Here is a 19,735-nt window from a genome sequence, read left to right as displayed (position 1 = left end):
ATGTGTGGCTACATATTATGTTTCAGCAGATTCTGTGTTGTTTGCCTTAGATGGATGATTAAATATGCAGAAGTTCCCAGTTCACTGGACATAAAATTTAAGTGTACAATGATATAATCACCAATGTGAATTATACAAGCTGAGATCACATGTCTCATATGAGACTGCCATGCACATGGTCTGTGCAGATGTCAATACCACCATGACACTCATCCACTTGTCATTTATTCACTTTTCTCCATTCAAACATTGTGTCCTGTAAATATAATCATGAAGAATTGTCAGGGATGTGAAATGAATCAGTTTATTCATTAACAGGCAGAAGCAGCCAATGTAGGCTTTTTCAGTAAACTACACTAACATGCAATTGCAGGTGGTGATAATCATCTCACATTGTCAGTTGCAGTAATTACCTCTAGATTACGTTTTTAATGAGATACAAGTCAAGATATTATGTATATAAGTAGGAAAACAGCTACTCTGAGAAATACCATTGCTCATTCTCCTATACAGCATAGTTGCTGTTTTATGTGCTACTTTACACTAAGCAATTGTGTAACTTTACTGAATTCAGAGAATGCTCTTTATATAATGGAGAGGGTAAAACTTGTTTAATGTGAATATCTTTATTAATTATAATTGACATCCTGGAGTTAGAATGTACTGATAAATTAAGTTTTTATAAATTTTATAAATAAGACATTAATATGCTATTCTTTTTACTTTATTTTTATTGTATGTCAGATTAAAATTTTTTGCCTTAAGTCTGTCAGCAACCTGTATATTCACTGGAATATAAAACTCCATTATACATCCTTTGTGGAAATCGGCCTGTGCTCGACAGTACACGGTACCATATGATCCATAAAGCTGCACATGAAAATGTGACTTTTCAGGGGGATCATACCTTGGATTCTATTGATCATAGAGATAAGGGCTCAAGTGTTTTGGATAGCCCTTGGCTAGTGGTCATTTGTATACCTATCAGAAGAACAGGAATACTGTAGCTATCATACAGTATGGAGTCAAAATTTCAGCTTTACACACTTCCTCCAGCCCAGGCACACTGAGCAAATCATTTGGTTTTGTGGAATTAGGTGTGGTCTATGATGTAATTCTTTGTTGTTGATATGTGTCAAAGTATATAAGTTTATCAAAGTATATAAATAAACTGTCAAAATTTTACTAGGCTACAAAATTCATTTAATATAAGCAGCACAACCTGCTGTAACCGGTAAAAAAGGGAACCAGTTGAAAAATGCTCCTGTGAGAGCGCAACAAAGGAGAATATGCTCCTCCTTAAAAGCCACTGATAAAAAAGTGAGGAACCAGCTGCCTACATCCTCAATCTGCAATCCTCACCAAAAATTTTGACATGCAAACATTGGTGCTTTTTTGTGCTGAAAGAGAGTAGTGGAGTGAGAATGATGGTGGAATAGAGAGGACACATTGCGAGTGGGAGAGAGAGAAGAGACAGTGATGGTTTGGGGGGAGGGGGGGGGACTGGCAGTGAAAGAGGAAGAGAGATGGATAAAGACAATAGCAGTGGGAGCAAAAGAGAGAGGAGACAGTGGAAATGAAAGAGAGAGAGATGTATGGAGACCACACATAGACTTGCGACTCTGAACCCCCTCTTTCCAGACTGGCTAACTTCAAAGTGAAAAAATTTGGCCACTTCTCCATGCTTGCACAACCACATTTTAAAGTTTCGCAGTCCAGGGGTCAAAACCTCAAGCAAACCATCCCCAAGGACATGTTGGGAGAGGAGACTGTACGTAACAAAGAAAGAGACAGTGGCATTGGATGAGAAAAAGAATGGGACAAAGACAATAGCAGTGGGACAGAGAGACAGTGGAAGTGGAAGAAAGGAGACAGTTGTAAGGGAGAGAAAGGGATTAAGATAGTGATAATGGGAGAGGCAGGAGTTAGTGCCAACAGGAGAAAAAGAAAAGTGGCTGAGAGACATATCTAGACATTGGCAGTGAGAGGGAGATGCTGTGTATGAAGACTTGACTACAAAGAGTGATAGGGTAAAAGAATTTAGAATGTTCTGTGTTAAAATAGCATGAATATATTTGCTGTCTAAAATTATTGGTGAGGAGGATGGAATGAGGATTAAGGCTGCTGGCTCCCCACTTCTCTGTCAGTCTTTCAAAGAGCAGCATATTTGCCTTTTTTCTGCTTTGAGAGGAACATTTCCCAACTGGTTATTTTTTACTTCTAGTATGAGGGTTGCGAAATCCACAAAATACAGTTGGTGAGTAAATATATTTGCTCCTGTCTGTAAGAATACCGAGGTCCCTGAAGGGGTTTCTGCAAGATAAATTCAGGTTATTGCCTTACTGCACACTTCAGTAAAATGAATACTTCCTTAATCTTAGTTGCATTGCTCCAGAAGATTGTACCATAGGATAGTATCAAGTGCAAGTATAAAATGTATGCTAGTAATTTGGTCTGGAGGCTGAGACACAGAGAGACATATCTAAGCAAGAAGAATTGAGAATCTGGGTTAATTTATCCATGCCTAGGTGTCGCTATGTTATCCAACAGGATGCCTAGGGAAGATCTGGACAGGTTAAGGAGGGAGAAGGGCAAAGAGAGGTGGGAAGTGGCAACAGGTAGCAGAAGGAATAGGCCTAGAACTAAGTCTGACAGTTTTGTGGTGAATGTCAAAAATAAGTTTGACCTGTTGCTTCAGTTAGAAACTGATGAGCCTCAAGCAGAGGTAGGTGTAGACAGGACACAACAAACTTTCAATAGGAAATTGAAAAAGAATGTAGGAAAGTCATCGAAAAGGAAGAAAGTTTTGTTGTTAGGCAGTTCTCATGCCAGAGGTGTAGGCCAACTTCTGCAGGAGGAATTAGGACCAGAATACCAGGTCACAAATTTTTTCAAACCAAGTGCTAGTCTGGATCAGGTGACAGAGGATTTAAGTTCACTCTGTAAAGGATTTACCAGGGACGACACCGTGGTTATTGTGGGAGCGCCAGGGAACAGCATCGACAGAGATCCTGCGTACAGAATAGAGTGTGACCTGGTAAAGATTGCGTTGGCATCAAGACACACCAATGTCGAATTTGTATCTGTCCTGAGACGCCATGACCGACCTCATTCGAACTCTTCTGTTAGGAGAGTTAATTTGGAGTTGGAACGGCTGCTTGGGTTGGGTGCGGGGGCTCATATTGGTGTGGTTCCTGTTGATTCTCTCAGTAGGTGGGACTATACCAGGCACAGCCTACATCTCAACAGGAAAGGGAAGGGGAAACTGGCTGGGGTAATAGCAGGAAATTTAAGGAGGCACTGCCATGAATGGTAAAATACCAGTGGTTACAGGTGTTGGAGCAGCACCTTTTTTAGGATAGGTAAGACAGAAAGATGTCAAGTTCTATGAGAGGTCAGGATTGAAACAAATCTTCAGTTTAGGAAAGAAATTAAACAGCACAATTCTAGCACATTGGATCACCAATCACAGCTGCCAATTATAAATTTTCACCAATCACCAGAAATTTTATCTCCACCAAGTTGTATCTCAGTCCTAGGTAATTGCATTGATGAATTAAAGTCACCCAACCCAGTTGACATAATCTGCCTCTCTGAACACCATGTGACCACTGGTATAGGAACTAGGCCTAAGCACAATGAGAAACTCAGACAGGAGAGTACTGCAAATGTTAGAATAAGGAAAGGTTCTCATAAAAGTATAATTAAAAATAATGTAAGTATATTTCATCAAAATATTGGGAGTTTAAAGAATAAAATAGATGAGCTTCTGGTTTGTTTAGAAGATTTAGAAGCTGAGGATGAAATAGATATACTATGCCTCTCTGAGCATCACATTGTCACTGATATGGATAAGGTAAATGTAAGTGGATATAAGCTCTCTGCACATGTAATGAGAGAAAATATGGAGAAAGGAGGAGTTGCCATATATGTCAAAAGTTATCATTGTGCAAAAAGTATAGAAACAAAAAAGTTTTATGTAGAGAAACATATAGAAGCGTGTGCCTGTGAGCTTAAATTAAATAAAGGAACATTTATAATTGTAACTGTATATAGGTCCCCATCAGGAAATTTTCATCTATTTCTGAAAAATTTGGACTCCTTGTTGTGCTATCTGTCAGACAGGGGGAAGCAAATTATTATTTGTGGGGACTTCAATGTAGATTCTCTGAAAGAGGGTAATAGGAAAAATGACCTTGAAGTATTACTCGGTTCTTTCTATTTGACACCCGTTATTGATTTTCCTACTCGGGTGGTAAAAGATAGCAGCTCACTGATAGATAACTTCTTTATAGACCAAGATAAGTTTAACCAGATAAATGCTCAGCCTGTTGAGAATGGTCTTTCTGATCATGGTGCACAGCTAGTTACAATATATGACATAGCTCCATTCAGCAATACTAAACAGTCCTCCAAAGTAGTACGTTCAGTCAACGATTTAACAATTGCAAATTTCATGGAAAGCCTACAGCAGTTAGACTGGGATGAGGTGTACCATGAACCTGATGCCAATTTAAAATATAATTTATTTCATGACATTTTTGTAAATGCATTTGAAAACTGCTTCCCCAAGAAAATAGTTAAATATACTCGTAAGAAACCTTGTAACAAACCATGGCTTACTAAGGGTATAAAAATATCTTGTAACCAGAAAAGGGAAATGTATCTGACAGCAAGAAAGAGTAGTGACCCAGAAACTATCAAACATTATAAAAACTACTGTGTTATATTAAAAAAAGTTATTAAAAAATCCAGGAGTATGTGTATCATGTCTGAAATCAGCAACTCTGATAATAAAATGAAAACAATTTGGAATATTATTAAAAGAGAAACAGGTCAACCAAGAGCAGAGGAAGACAGTATTACCATCAAATTGAATGAAAACTTTATGAACAAAAAGTCAGAAGTTGAAAATATTTTTAATAATCATTTTCTAAATGTTGTGGATATAGTAGGATCCAGGTGTTCATTAGAAGATGTTAGGCCATACCTATGCAATTTGATACAATTGAAATCTCACCCACTTCTCCCTCTGAAATAAGGAAAATAATAAACTTGCTTAAAAGCAAAAACTCACATGGAATTGATGGCATTTCCAGCAAAATACTAAAAGCTTGTTCTCAACAGATAAGTAAGATTCTCAGCCACCTGTGTAATAGCTCTCTGGAACAGGGCATTTTCCCTGATAGACTGAAATATGCTATTGTTATACCTTTGCATAAAAAGGGGGATAGATCTGATGTCAACAATTACCGTCCAATCTCCCTTCTAACAGCTTTATCCAAAATTTTTGAGAAAGTAATGTATTAAGAGTAGCTTCACATATCTGTAAAAATGAAGTACTAACAAAATGTCAGTTTGGTTTCCAGAAAGGTTTTTCAACAGAAAATGCCATATATGCTTTCACCAATCAAATTTTGAATGATCTGAATAACTGAACACCTCCCATTGGGATTTTTTGTGATCTCTCAAAGGCTTTTGATTGTGTAAATCATGAAATTCTGCTAGACAAGCTCAAGTATTGTGGCATGAGTGAGATAGTGCACAAATGGTTTAATTCATACCTAACTGGAAGAGTGCAGAAAGTTGAAATAAGTAGTTCTCATAACATGCAAAGATCAGCACATTCCTCAAATTGGGGAACTATCAAGAATGGGGTTCCACAAGGGTCAGTCTTGGGTCCTTTGTTGTTCTTAATATATATTAATGACTTGCCATTCTATATTCATGAAGAGGCAAAGTTAGTTCTCTTTGCTGATGATACAAGTATAGTAATCACACCTGACAAACAAGAATTAACTGATGAAATTGTCAATACTGTCTTTCAGAAAATTACTAAGTGGTTCCTTGTAAACGGACTCTCACTGAATTTTGATAAGACACAGTACATACAGTTCTGTACAGTGAATGGTATGACGCCATTAATAAATATAGACCTTAATCAGAAGCATATAGCTAAGATAGAATATTCCAAATTTTTAGGTGTGTCCATTGATGAGAGATTAAATTGGAAGAAACACATTGATGATCTGCTGAAACGTTTGAGTTCAGCTACTCATGCAATAAGGGTCATTGCAAATTTTGGTGATAAACATCTTAGTAAATTAGCTTACTACACCTATTTTCACTCATTGCTTTCATATGGCATCATATTTTGGGGTAATTCATCACTGAGGAATAAAGTATTTATTGCACAAAAGCGTGTAATCAGAATAATAGCTGGAGTCCACCCAAGATCATCCTGCAGACATTTATTTAAGGATCTAGGGATATTCACAGTAGCTTCTCAGTATATATACTCTCTTATGAAATTTGTTATTAACAACCAAACCCAATTCAAAAGTAATAGCAGTGTGCATAACTACAATACTAGGAGAAAGGATGATCTTCACTATTCAAGATTAAATCTAACTTTGGCACAGAAAGGGGTGAATTATACTGGCACTAAAGTCTTTGGTCACTTACCAAATAGTATCAAAAGTCTGACAGATAACCAACAAGTATTTAAGAAGAAATTAAAAGAATTTCTGAATGACAACTCCTTCTACTCCATAGAGGAATTTTTAGATATAAATTAAGAAAGAAAAAAATATTTAAAAAAAATAAAAAATAAAAATAATAAAAAAACACAAAAAAATAAAAAGTTGATACATTAACTTAAGTATGTTGTTAAATTAAATTAATTATGTCATGTATTGGAAACTTTGACTCGTTCCACATCATTACGAAATATCATATTCATGATCCATGGAACTAGTATTAATCTAATCTAATCTAATCTAATCTCACACAAGTAGTTTCATTTAGTGAATGTTCATCTTCCCCTACTTTTTTCACCTGTAAATAATTTGAATTTTTTTTTAACTACATGGTATGAATTATAGTAAGTGTACTTGCACCAACCAGAGTCAATACAGAAACAGAATACCTGGTGTAACATTACTGTCAACCCCTGTGGCGCCACTACCCAGAGAGCACTGTGATCAGGAGCGCTCTCTGACAGGACCGAACCAGAATCCAGTATGTAAACTTTCCTGTGGCTGGTCTGAGTCACTTGTGGTGTGATTTGTGAAGTGCTACTGGTTGAGTGCTACTGGTTGAGCCAAAGTGCAACTATTGTGAAATCTGATTGTCACAGGTCAAATTTTGATGTGGCATGGACTGGACTTTGCTTTCAAATATGAACTTAAATTACATTGCACTGATTTCAAAAAGCATTCTGTACATATCTCTTGCTGTTAATAAACTGGGGCAAGGCCTTTGAATATGTCTGCTTGTGTCTGTATATGTGTGGATGGATATGTGTGTGTGTGCGAGTGTATACCCGTCCTTTTTTCCCCCTAAGGTAAGTCTTTCCGCTCCCGGGATTGGAATGACTCCTTACCCTCTCCCTTAAAACCCACATCCTTTCGTCTTTCCCTCTCCTTCCCTCTTTCCTAATGAAGCAACCGTTGGTTGCGAAAGCTAGAATTTTGTGTCTATGTTTGTGTTTGTTTGTGTGTCTATCAACCTGCCAGTGCTTTCTTTTGATAAGTAACATCATCTTTGTTTTTAGATATAAGAATATTTTATGTATTACAAAAACATTTTCAATGAAGAAAAATATTATTGCAGCCAGGGTAGACTTTTGGCTGCTGAAAAAGATCCCCAACCAATAATAAGCATACTGGGCCACCAACCTAATTGGTATCTTTGCCACAGCTAAGAGGCAAGTCCTGTTCATCATACTGAAGTTAAGTAGAATTAAAGATTGAGTTAGGGCTCAGCAGATGCAACTGCAGTGTCCATACAGTGAAGTCACAGGGTGTGGTAAGGGGACCGTTACATAGGTTATTTGACAAGATTTGTGAAGCAAGTGCCTGAGACAATAAGGGAATGGACAAGGTGACAGAATTAATGAAACAATATTGTTAGATGATAAAGATAAATAAGGTCCTTAGGCAATAAAGGGATGAGGCAGAGAGCAGGAGCTGTGAGGTGGAAAGGTTGATAGCTTGTGGTGGGATAGACATTGTGACATAAGAAGCCAGTGAAAGGCTTAGAATGTTGTTCTGTATCTTCCTATCCCCTCCACTCAGACCCTCTTCAATAACAGAAGAATAATGCACAACAGTAGCCAGTAAGACAGTGTGAAGCCTCTGACACTTCCTAATGTCATAGGCTGGTGGGGTCAAAGGAGAAGGCAAACAAAGTGCTATGATCAGGGTCCAGAAAGAGTCAGTCATCAAAGAAACATGCAGGCAGAGTTTCATGGAGAGAGTACAGTTTAGAAATAAGAAACAGTTGTGAACAAAGGCAGCCAGAGTGCTAGAGTTGCCGGGGATGAATTAGATACCTGCAAGGCTCTGCTGATCTTAGATTCCATACAAGAATTTCTGTAAGCAGATAGAACAATGATAAACAGTCAGTGTCTCTGTGTACGGTCTTGGCTTTAGTGTATAGACACATCAGCTATGAAAGTAACTCTGGAATATCAGATTCACAATAATTGTATCTTTTGAATTGCTTATTCTCCTTGTAACTCTCCAATCCTATAAAAACCCAGCTCAGGAAATTTATGACAGGCAATCAAGTCTCTCTCTCACATTCATCAACTGGTTGAATTCCCTTTAGCGTGAACCCTCTGGTCAGTCCCTTGCAAGTTCCATGCTCGAGACACAAATATTAGTAAATTTGGTGCCAGGTGTGGGGTCATGTAGGTCATGTGATTAAGAATTGATAGGTTTTACTAAGTGACTGTAGCACCTACAAGAAGTTGTGACTTGCAACTGTCTGAAATGACAGAGGATAGAACAGGAGCAGCAGCCAGTATTTGAAACAGAAGGCACCACTCCATGGAGGCAGGAGAGATGTTGAGACATGACATGGGGTTAGGTAGTTTTAAATGTCGGTGTGGGTATAATTGTGCAGACTTTGTAATCAGTGATGGCGCAGTGTGTATTACCTCCAACCTTCATGCAGCTCAGTGTTTGTGTAAGATAAGATGTCATGGCAGTCAACTCTCTGGCAGCAGTCACGCAGGATGTCATACCAACTCCACCCGAGCCCCCAGTTGTCCCATGGTCCGGATTATCTTGTAAACACCCATGGCTATGGGCCACCATACCATTGGCTGGCTGCACATTGTTTCCTTCACCAAGCATGCAGCATGTACCCCCATCAGTGTACAACATGTAATAGGCACAAAAAAGAGGCACTTGCAAGAGGTATATTGTAGAAATTCCAATGCAAAATGTAGCAGTTCTGCTGCACATATGTCGCAACCTATGGTAGTGTACCCAGTGAGTGACAGTGATAAATCTATTGAAGAGTAGATTCCTCAGAACACAGTTTAGCAAAAATACTTAAATATGCTGATTGCCAACCAGCCTGTGAGGTTACTCTCAGACCCAGGTGCTTCTGTGCCCTTGCTATACCACTTTTTCAGGCAGCTAGGATAAATCTTTGGAACCACATCATCAGGTGACCTTGCAAGGACTACTTACAGTTTACTCACAAACCAGTCAGTCACTGAGTAAATTTTCTTGTGGTAGCTGATCACAAGGTGGACAGTGTATTAGGGACAGACTCCTTCCATGTATTTTGGATTTATGATTCATGAAACAGAACATACCATGCAATCTGAAGAGCCTTGCACCACTTTAAAGACTCTCTGTGATAGATATGCTCAATACTTCTCACCTGTACTGGAAAAGACAACTGATTTTGAAGCTCTTGTCTTTCTTTGATAGCTACCCCTGTTTTTTTCAAAGCTCACCCCATGCCCCCAAAACAGAGCTGGATTCATTTACTCATGAAGATGTGTTAACACCTATTCCCCATAGTGAATCAGCCACTCCTTTGGTAACAGTAGGAGAACCCATCAGCACCTTGAGACTTTGTGGTGGTTTTAAAGTAACAGTAAACATACAGGCTGAAATGGAAACTTATCCCTTACCATCTGTGGATGAACTCTCTGCAAATTTTTTTAGGCCACAGAACTTAATTCAGTAAAACTAATCTTGCATAAGCATATTTTATAATTCACTTGGATGCAGCATCAAAGACTTATCTCATGCTAAGTTTGCCATATGGCCTTTACCATTATAATTGGTTACCTTTTGGAATTTCTTGCAGTCCCTACCATATTTCAGATTTTTATGAATCACATATTATCAGGTGTGTCACATACCATGACAACATTTAGATCACAGGTGTGACTCCATCATCCCAATTTCAAGTGTTGTTCTAGAGCATGACGGGAAAAGAGTCAAATACAGTGTTCACAAGTGTTCCTTCATGCGACCATCATTAACATATTTGGGGTTCAAACCTTCAGCACACTGACTTGCATTAATGAAGGACTATGTCTCAGCCATCATCTGTAAGGAAATGATGGTTAACACCATATTATTTGTCCTCTGTGGTCTTCTGATGCCTTATAAGGCCCCCAGATTGAAAACTACAGTGCAACAGAGTGGCTTCAAAAGCACCCATCACTGCACCCTCTTGGACATTGCAATGGAACTCCTCAATATACCTCTTTTTTCCATGAAGTACTGAAGAAGTCAATACAATACAATTTAAAAGTGAGTATATTTAAATTCAGTATTATTTCTAAAAAGAAAGATGATGAGACTTACCAAACAAAAGCGCTGGCAGGTCGATAGACACACAAACAAACACAAACATACACACAAAATTCAAGCTTTCGCAACCAACGGTTGCCTCATCAGGAAAGAGGGAAGGAGAGGGAAAGACGAAAGGATTTGGGTTTTAAGGGAGAGGGTAAGGAGTCATTCCGATCCCGGGAGCGGAAAGACTTACCTTAGGGGGAATTTTTTTTTTTTTTCCCCCCCGAAGGTAAGTCTTTCCGCTCCCGGGATTGGAATGACTCCTTACCCTCTCCCTTAAAACCCAAATCCTTTCGTCTTTCCCTCTCCTTCCCTCTTTCCTGATGAGGCAACCGTTGGTTGCGAAAGCTTGAATTTTGTGTGTATGTTTGTGTTTGTTTGTGTGTCTATCGACCTGCCAGCGCTTTTGTTTGGTAAGTCTCATCATCTTTCTTTTTAGATATATTTTTCCCACGTGGAATGTTTCCCTCTATTATATTCATATCATTAATTCGAACCCAACAATTACGTTTGTTATTGTCACTGTTACATTTCGTAATCTTTTCTGTCGTCTTATTTCCTCCTTCTGTTTTTGCCATCACTTTGCATTCACCTTCTCCTTTTTTACCATAATCCAGTATACAATTTTATCCCGCCGATATATACTCAATAATACGTAATAATACGTAACCCACTTCCAAACCATAAACAAAAAAATTTTTTCTGCTTTCAACACTACCGCTGCTATAAAATCCACCGTTTCTAGTTCACAAACAGTTCCTTTCAGCTATTAAACAACCTTTTCAGCTAGTTTTAATAACTTTTGCTTTATTTCCATTTCCGTTTTTCTCACATCACCGATCATTTTTAGCTGCTTCCCACAGGTTTTAACGTCATTATTTCTTCATCAGACAATTGTTAGCCTCATTTCCATAATCTGCCACCACCAAACCACTCCTTTTAATACATCCTCACGTAGTTTTTTCGAAATTTTCCCGAATTTCTCCACCCTTTAACGTGTTTTGGCAGCAACACAACCACCTAACCTTTATGCACATCATTATCTACCTACACAAGTTCACCACAGGATCAACATAGCCCAGCTCTAACCAACCCTTTTTCGCCTTTTTTCACACCAGATCTCCATTTGCTTTCTAGTTCACCTTTATCTCTCCCCATATATTTTTATATTTATTTTCATTTTCATTTCAGACTCATGTTACACTTTCCACCTTCTAGTACCATGTCACCCTCACAACACCTCCACAACGACCCCATTAAGTTTTATTTACATTCCCTCCGCAAACATGCCTTCGCCCTAGCCAGATTACACTCCCATATTTTATTTTCTCAGGCTTGTCTGACATTTGGCATCACCCCCAAAGGCCTCACACTTAAAGTTCCCATCTCTGGCTGCAACCCTTCTTTCCATCAGTCCCGCTTTTTTTTCCCCCCTAAGGTAAGTCTTTCCGCTCCTGGGATTGGAATGACTCCTTACCCTCTCCCTTAAAACCCAAATCCTTTCGTCTTTTCCTCTCCTTCCCTCTTTCCTGATGAGGCAACCGTTGGTTGCAAAAGCTTGAATTTTGTGTGTATGTTTGTGTTTGTTTGTGTGTCTATCGACCTGCCAGCGCTTTTGTTTGGTAAGTCTCATCATCTTTCTTTTTAGATATACTTTTCCCACGTGGAATGTTTCCCTCTATTAAATTCAGTATTATAATGATACTGCTTTCCATAGTTATTCAAAAAGTTAAAACTGATAAAAAATGCTTTTGTTTATGAAATATTAATTGACTGTATTTCTTGGTTAAGAAATGTTAGTTGTATCAAGAATCTGTTTGTTGGTCAATTAGGAATAGCATGTAATATGGAGTCTGTCTGTGTTGGTTGGTCTGTGTCAAAAGAATGTTAAATCTGCAAACTATGTTGTAAAGCTACAGTGTATGTTACCTACTGTCAAATCTAGTTTGACGTGTTCATTAAAAATTGATATGAAGAAAGTAATCTGCATCATAATATTATTTCAACATATGTATTTCCAAGTAACCACCCAACTATGTCTCACATGAAGGAGAATCTACCATCTAGACAAACATCCAAACAAACAAATATTTTAATGAGCACAAAGTTAAGTAGAAGTAATAAACTTTGATTATTCCACTTGCACTTGCTCATACTAATAGGTTTTTATTATGCAAATGCATACAAAGTCAGTAGTTTGTGGAGTTTCCTAATATCTTTATGACTACAGTTATTGTAGTCAACAGAGCAAGGGCTGAGTTAGAACTTGGTGTTTCAATGTCTGGGATAGAAACAAACATAGATATGTTCTGAAATGATATGTATGTTGCAAGGCATCAAGGAAAATAGGAAAACTGTTAACTGAAATAAAAAGGAAGTTTTCCAAACAAAGAATGATAATTATTACAGACAATAAACACACTGGCCTAACCAACAAAATCAGTGCAGCACTTTAGTTAAGTAGTGATTACTATTCTCTCTTGTTTGTGTGTAGAACAAAAGACTAAAAATTAAGGCAAAATCCAGAGATGAGGAATGCTCAAAGGTTATGGAATCAAAATTATGACAAAGTGTTTAAAGCATCAGAAAAATCACTTTAACAATCTACACTACACCTTCACAAAAAATCTCAAATTTTGGACAAGACATAAAAACAATAGTTACATAAATTTGGGAAATTACAAATAGAACTGTAATTGTAGCACCAACAGCCATAACTATGGAATACAGCAATAATTTTGAAGGTGATTTAGTAAATTTGTAAGCTGTGAATAACAATTTTGAAAGTCTCCTTGGGTTTGCAGCCAGATACTAAAACCAACTTGATGTGATATTTCAGCGATCCAACTATTCACCATCTTCAGGAGAATGCTGCTGCTACCGAGTCCTGCTGAAAACAGATACCATGGCTGCAGATTGTCTTCCTATATAGGTGTTCATACCATACATGGCACATGTGCCACTCATCATAGTTGCTGCCCTCCAAGAGAGGGCAGGTGGCACCACCTTTAATAGAACATAGCAGCAACAACATATCACACTCAAAGACTATTTTCACACTTGGACTGGCTACATAGAAGAATGTTTTGTTTTGATGCAGGCTACTAGTCTCTATTAATCAAGTTGTCTGCCAAACTAATTTCAATTATGTCTTTATAAACACTATCCCAGAAACTGAAAGTGTTGGCAACTATCACTGTCTTGTCAAATTTCATTCTGTGTCCCTCGTTTAAGCGATGTTCTGCTACAACCAGTTTTTCCGGCTGTTGTAACCTTGTATGATGGCGATGTGCTACGCACCTGTCCTGAACTGTGTGAATCAAATGTATGATGTAAGTCTTCCCACACTGACTTGGACATTTATATATGCTAGGCTTTGTAAGCCCCAAATCATCTTTCACAGAACCAAGTAGTGCCCTAATCTTAGAAGGTGGACAGAACACACTCCTAATGTTAAAACTCCTAAAAATTATTCCAGTCTTAAATGATACGCCCCCAGCATAAGGGAGAAAGGCCACAGATCAGTGCTCTTTTTGTGCACTTCCAGGGACAGTCCAGACACCATAGCCCAATGAATCTCCTTCTCAGAGTATCCATTTTCCTTAAAAACAACCACCAAACTTGCAAGTTCTTGTGTTAAACTGTCCTTGTCAGAAATGGCCTTTACTCTGTGTACCAGAGTCCTAAAGATGCCAATGCATGGGTATGGTGGATGGCAACTCTTGGCCTGCAGATACCTATTGGTGTATATTGGCTTTCGATGAACACTATGTCCCAGACTACCATTTTGTTTTTTGTAAACCATGACATCCAAAAATGGAAGCACCCCATCACATTCAACATCCATGGTAAATTTAATTCTGGGATGAAGACAGTTGAAGTGGTCCAAAAATCAATTGAGAGTATCATGTGCATGAGGCCAGATGATAAAGACATCATCCAGTACCTCCAGAAGCATGTTGGTTGCAAGGTTGAAGTTCTCAGTGCTGTATCTTCAAAGTCCTCCATAAATAAACTGGTGACTATGGATGATAAAGGACTACCCATACCCACTCCATCATTCTGTTTGAAAATGTTGCCACATGGATGTCATATAAATGATGACAAAACTTCACCAACTCTTCATCTAGTTTTTCACTAATCATACTCAAGGAATCTTCCAGTGGGACTATGTAAATAGGTATACCATATCAAAACTCACTAGCAAATCTGAAGAATCCAGCCTCAAAGGTTTTAACTGCTGCATAAAATCGATTGAATTGGAGATATAGTATTCACACTTGCCAATATATGGGCTGAGAACAGATGTCAAATTCTTCACTAGGTTATGAGTAGATTCGCGAGACTCAGCAGCAGCAGCAGCAGCATTCGCCTGAAGATGGTGAACAGTCAGATCACTGAATTATAGAAATAAGATGGTTTTAGGATCCAGCAGCAAACCTAAAGAGACTTTCATGATTTATTATGTCGGGAAAGACTATGAAGTCACATGTGAATGACAATATTATGGAAGATATTGATCTTTTGAATAAAGTAGACAGTTTTTACAAAAATCCCATAGATGATTCCATTACTGAGACAGACTGTTTTGCTGTTGGGGAAAACAAACTTTCAGCATTAGATGCAGGAAGTCTTGTAGAACATAAATTTAGTTTCTGTGAAACATTAAAGCTTGATTGGGAAGAGTACCTAAATGTATTTTGGCTTGTGAAAAACATTTGAAGGATAAACTCTCACCATTATTTAAAACAACAGTAAGCTAATGTTGAAATGGAATATACAACTTATTGTTTTTGATGGGCAACATTGCTGAAGAATCTTTCTTTTTGTTTTTTGTCAAGTACTATAGAAAAACTGTTGTGGCAAGTAGCAGGCATAGGTCCTTTGCAGCGGTATATAAAAACCCATGTGCTTGTAGCCAAGTGTACTTAGGAACTACAAAAAGAAGCATTAACACTCCCCTCAAGGAACATAAGAGCAATTGTTGCCTGGACAAGATGGATAAATCAGCAGCAGCAGATCATGCACTAGGACCAGGGAGCCACAAAATTCATTTTTCTAACACTGTGGTTTTAGCAAGATCTAATGTTAGGATGTATAGAGAGGCCACAGAAATTCAAAACCACAAAAAGAATTTCAACTAAAATAAAGAAGAATTGAAATTAAACATATTGTAGGTCCTAGTACTAAATAAAAGAAACAGCACCAACTCTACCCCTCTGCAAGCTCCATAGTATACGTCAGCATGACCCTGCAGTCTTAAGGAGTGGTCTTATGATCTCACAGACTGGTTTTTGCACAAGTAAACATAAACAGTTCAATATTATGAGAAGGAAAGTTACTACTCATGATATAGCGGAGATGCTGAGTCGCAGACAGGTACAAAAAAAGACTTTCACTATGAATGTTTTTGGCTTTTGGCCTTTGTCAAAAATAGACACACACACACACACACACACACACACACACACAAACGCAACTCTGACTGAAGTCTCAGCCTAAGACAGCAATCGTGTGTGCGAGCTGTGTTTGCTTGAGGGTGTGTGTATATGTACATTTGTCAATTGTTTTGAAGGCCAGTGGCTGAATACTTTAATTATGAAAGCCTTTTGTTGTGCTTATTTATGACTCAGCATCTCTGCTGTATGGTGAGTAGCAACTTTCCTTCTAATAATATTTTTACATTCCGTCCTGGATTTTCCATTGTTTCAGAAACAGTTCAGCTTCCTGAGCTTATTTTGAGTCCGTAACCGATTTCTGAGTTGGCGAAGCCTCTGATGAAGTCTCCAGCAGTGGAATACAAAACATTAGGCAGAGAATTATGCCTTGGACTGCAACCATATGTCCATAAATCAGATATCAGGAATACTGCAGATACCTGCCACGAGAGCCTACATTATATGATTACAAACGAGTTTATAACTATGATCAGCAATTGTTTGCTTGATGAATTACACAATGACATAATAATTTATTGGAAGAGAATGAGTCTTTTTTCAAAATCCTCTGTTGTCTACATTGCAAAATTTATATGAACTTCTTAGAAGAGAAAGAAAAAATAATAATCTTACCATCTTACTGGGTTTACTGCACTGAGATATTCTACACGAGCACATTTTCTTCGCCACGTGTCTGCAGAGTCCATTGTGCACACAGCCTTCAGGTCTTTTGATATTTGATTACAAATGTTATATGAATACAATATACAAAAATATTAAACAATGGACAATCCAGGATGGAATGTAACATTACCAGAGAAGGAAAGCTGTTACTCACCATATAGTGGATATGCTGAGTCGTGATAGGCACAACAAAAAGATTCACACAAGTATAGCTTTTGGCCATTAAGGCCTCTGTCAGTAGACACACACACACACACACACACACACACACACACACACACACAGACACAAACGTCTGCAGTCTCAGAGAGCTGAAACTACACCAGCTCTCTGAGACTGCAGACGTGTCTGCAAGTTGCATGTTGTGTGTGTGTGTGTGTGTGTGTGTGTGTGTGTGTGTGTGTGTGTGTGTGTGTGCGTCTACTGCAGAATCTCTGCTATATGGCGAGTAGCAACTTTCCTTCTCTGGTATTGATACAAAAATATTATTCTGACAAGTACAAGGAAACAACATACAGCACCAAAAGTGATGGGAGAATCAATATCCAACATCAGTGAAGCTGAATTATTTATTAGTAGCTGCTGTGCATATTTGCAACCTAGACTATGCCACTTCATGGAAAAATTCTACCTTATATGTAATTTTTATATTTTTATAAGTTTAATTCTGTACTTACTGTATTATTAAGCTCCTCATTAAGAGATGAGTGACCCATTTTTGAAAGTTTAATGTGAAGTAATTTCACCAGTGGCTTTATTGTGCTGCCCTGAAAAAAAAAATATAAAAAAAATAAATAAAATAAATAAATAAAATAAACGCTACAACAGCTTCTGAAATAAAAATCTAGCATGTACTGCATCCATGAGACTTTTAACAGCAATTGGAAGCCGGTGTATGTGTATAGTGTAAACTGACCTGAAAAACATACTTCAGTGTAAGAAATCACACCCTAAGTTGTTATAAAATTACCAAATCTTTGTTTCAAAGTTTCCACTTTGCTCCAACCCAGATATCAATGGCCTTACAGGAACAATTCATTTGACAGAAGGCTTTGTAATAACACCATGCACAAAACCAGTTATTCCAACCTCCTCTGCCAGCCACAGGAATGAACCAAGAATGACCTTATACCTCAGACAAGAGGCAGTGTTTATTTTACAGAATGCCAAAAGCATTTTTCATCCTCTAGTAGAAAGTAGCACAGGTCTCACCAATATTCAAGAAAGGAAATAGGAGTAACCCATTGAATTATAGACCCATATCACTGACCTCAATTTGCAGTAGGATGTTGGAGCATATACTGTACTCAAACATTATGAATCACCTTGAAGAAAATGACTTATTGATACATAACCAACACGGATTCAGAAAATATTGTTCTTGTATAACACAGCTAGCTCTTTATTCTCATGAAGTAATAAGTGCTGTCGACAAGGGATCTCAGATTGATTCCATATTCCTAGATTTCCAGCAGGCTTTCGATACCATTCCTCACAAGCAACTATTAATCAAATTGCATACATATGGAGTATCATCTCAGTTGTGTGACTGGATTCGTGATTTCCTCTCAGAGAGGTCACAGTTCATAGTGATAGATGGTAAATCATCAAGTAGAACAGAAGTGATATCTGGCATTCCACAATGTAGTGTCAAAGGCTCTCTGCTGTTCCTGATTTACATAAATGATCTCGATCATAATCTGAGCAGCCCCCTTAAATTGCTTGCAGATGATGCTGTAATTTACCATCTAGTAAAATCATCAGACGATCAATTCAAATTATGTAGAGAGAATTTCCGTATGGTGTGAAAAGTGGCAACTGGCACTAAACAAAGAAAAGTTCAAAGTCATCCACATGGGTACTAAAACAAATCCAATAACTTTTGGGTATATGATAAATCACACAAATCTAAGGGCTGTCTGTTATAACCTTTAATTCACTAATAAATTGCGTGGATATACAAACGTAGAAACAATAGTGGGTTTCATGCTACCAACTCCGTATTTGTCACTCAACTCCCGTGCCGTGACATGCGGCCGGCGCTGTTCATAGCTAGGTGGCGCTTCCGCACTCAGCCGAGCTGCGGATCGCCTCTATCGCCGTGTTTGCGTACTGACGTAGCGGCACTTTTAAATCTCGTGGCACTGTCACAACACTGTCTATTCAACTAATTACCTAGGAATTATAATTGCAAGCAACTTAAATTGGAAAGACCACATAGATAATATTGTGGGGAAGGTGCAACAAAGACTGCACTTTGTTGGCAGAACACTTAGAAGATGCAACAAACCCGCTAAAGAGACAGCCTACATTACACTTGTCCGTCCTCTGCTGGAATATTGCTGTGCGGTATGGGATCCTTACCAGGAGGATTGACAGAGGACATCGAAAAAGTGCAAAGAAGGGCAGCTCATTTCGTGTTATCACACAATAGGGGTGAGAGTGTCACTGATATGATATGTGAGTTGGCAGTCACTGAAACAAAGCTGGTTTTCTTTGTGGCGAGATCTATTTATGAAATTTCAATCACCAACTTTCTCTTCCTAATGCAAAAATTTTTTGTTGACACCCACCTACATAGGGAGAAATGATCATCATAATAAAATAAGAGAAATCAGAGCTTGAATGGAAAGATTTAGGTGTTCCTTTTCCCACAGGCCATTCAAGAGTGTAATGGTAGAGTAGTAGTATGAAAATGGTTCGATAAACCCTCAGCCAGGCACTTAAGTGTGAATTGCAGAGTAACTGTGTAGATGTAGATGTAGATGTTTTCCATCTTTAATTTTTGTCCTTTCTTTGCATAATTCATGCATAAACACAAGTGTGATACATATGATAATCTTTCCCCGAACCAGTTCATGAACTTCAGTCTGAATGCATATTATCTTTCGATATATATGGATGTTGCTTATATCTCATATTAACAATGTAGGAAAAGACAGGTTGCTTCTTCCCAGGCAGAGCCTTCATCAGTAAAAGAGAAATGTAGAAATACATATC

The 19,735-nt window shown here is 38.1% G+C and overlaps 1 protein-coding gene across 1 annotated transcript in view; it reads right to left on the bottom strand.

Annotated features, from left to right (window-relative positions):
• LOC126187901 (sodium/hydrogen exchanger 2-like) overlaps positions 1 to 19,735 on the bottom strand; it is a 260,348-nt gene that overhangs the window by 58,933 nt on the left and 181,680 nt on the right. Inside the window, exon 15 of the mRNA XM_049929251.1 lies at positions 17,413 to 17,502. Coding sequence (XP_049785208.1) covers positions 17,413 to 17,502 — 90 coding nt within the window. The remainder of the gene's footprint in view (positions 1 to 17,412; positions 17,503 to 19,735) is intronic.

This window comes from Schistocerca cancellata, chromosome 5, assembly GCF_023864275.1.
Source record: "Schistocerca cancellata isolate TAMUIC-IGC-003103 chromosome 5, iqSchCanc2.1, whole genome shotgun sequence".
NCBI classification, from domain to species: Eukaryota; Metazoa; Arthropoda; class Insecta; order Orthoptera; family Acrididae; genus Schistocerca; species Schistocerca cancellata.
This window is presented reverse-complemented; position numbering and strand designations above follow the sequence as displayed.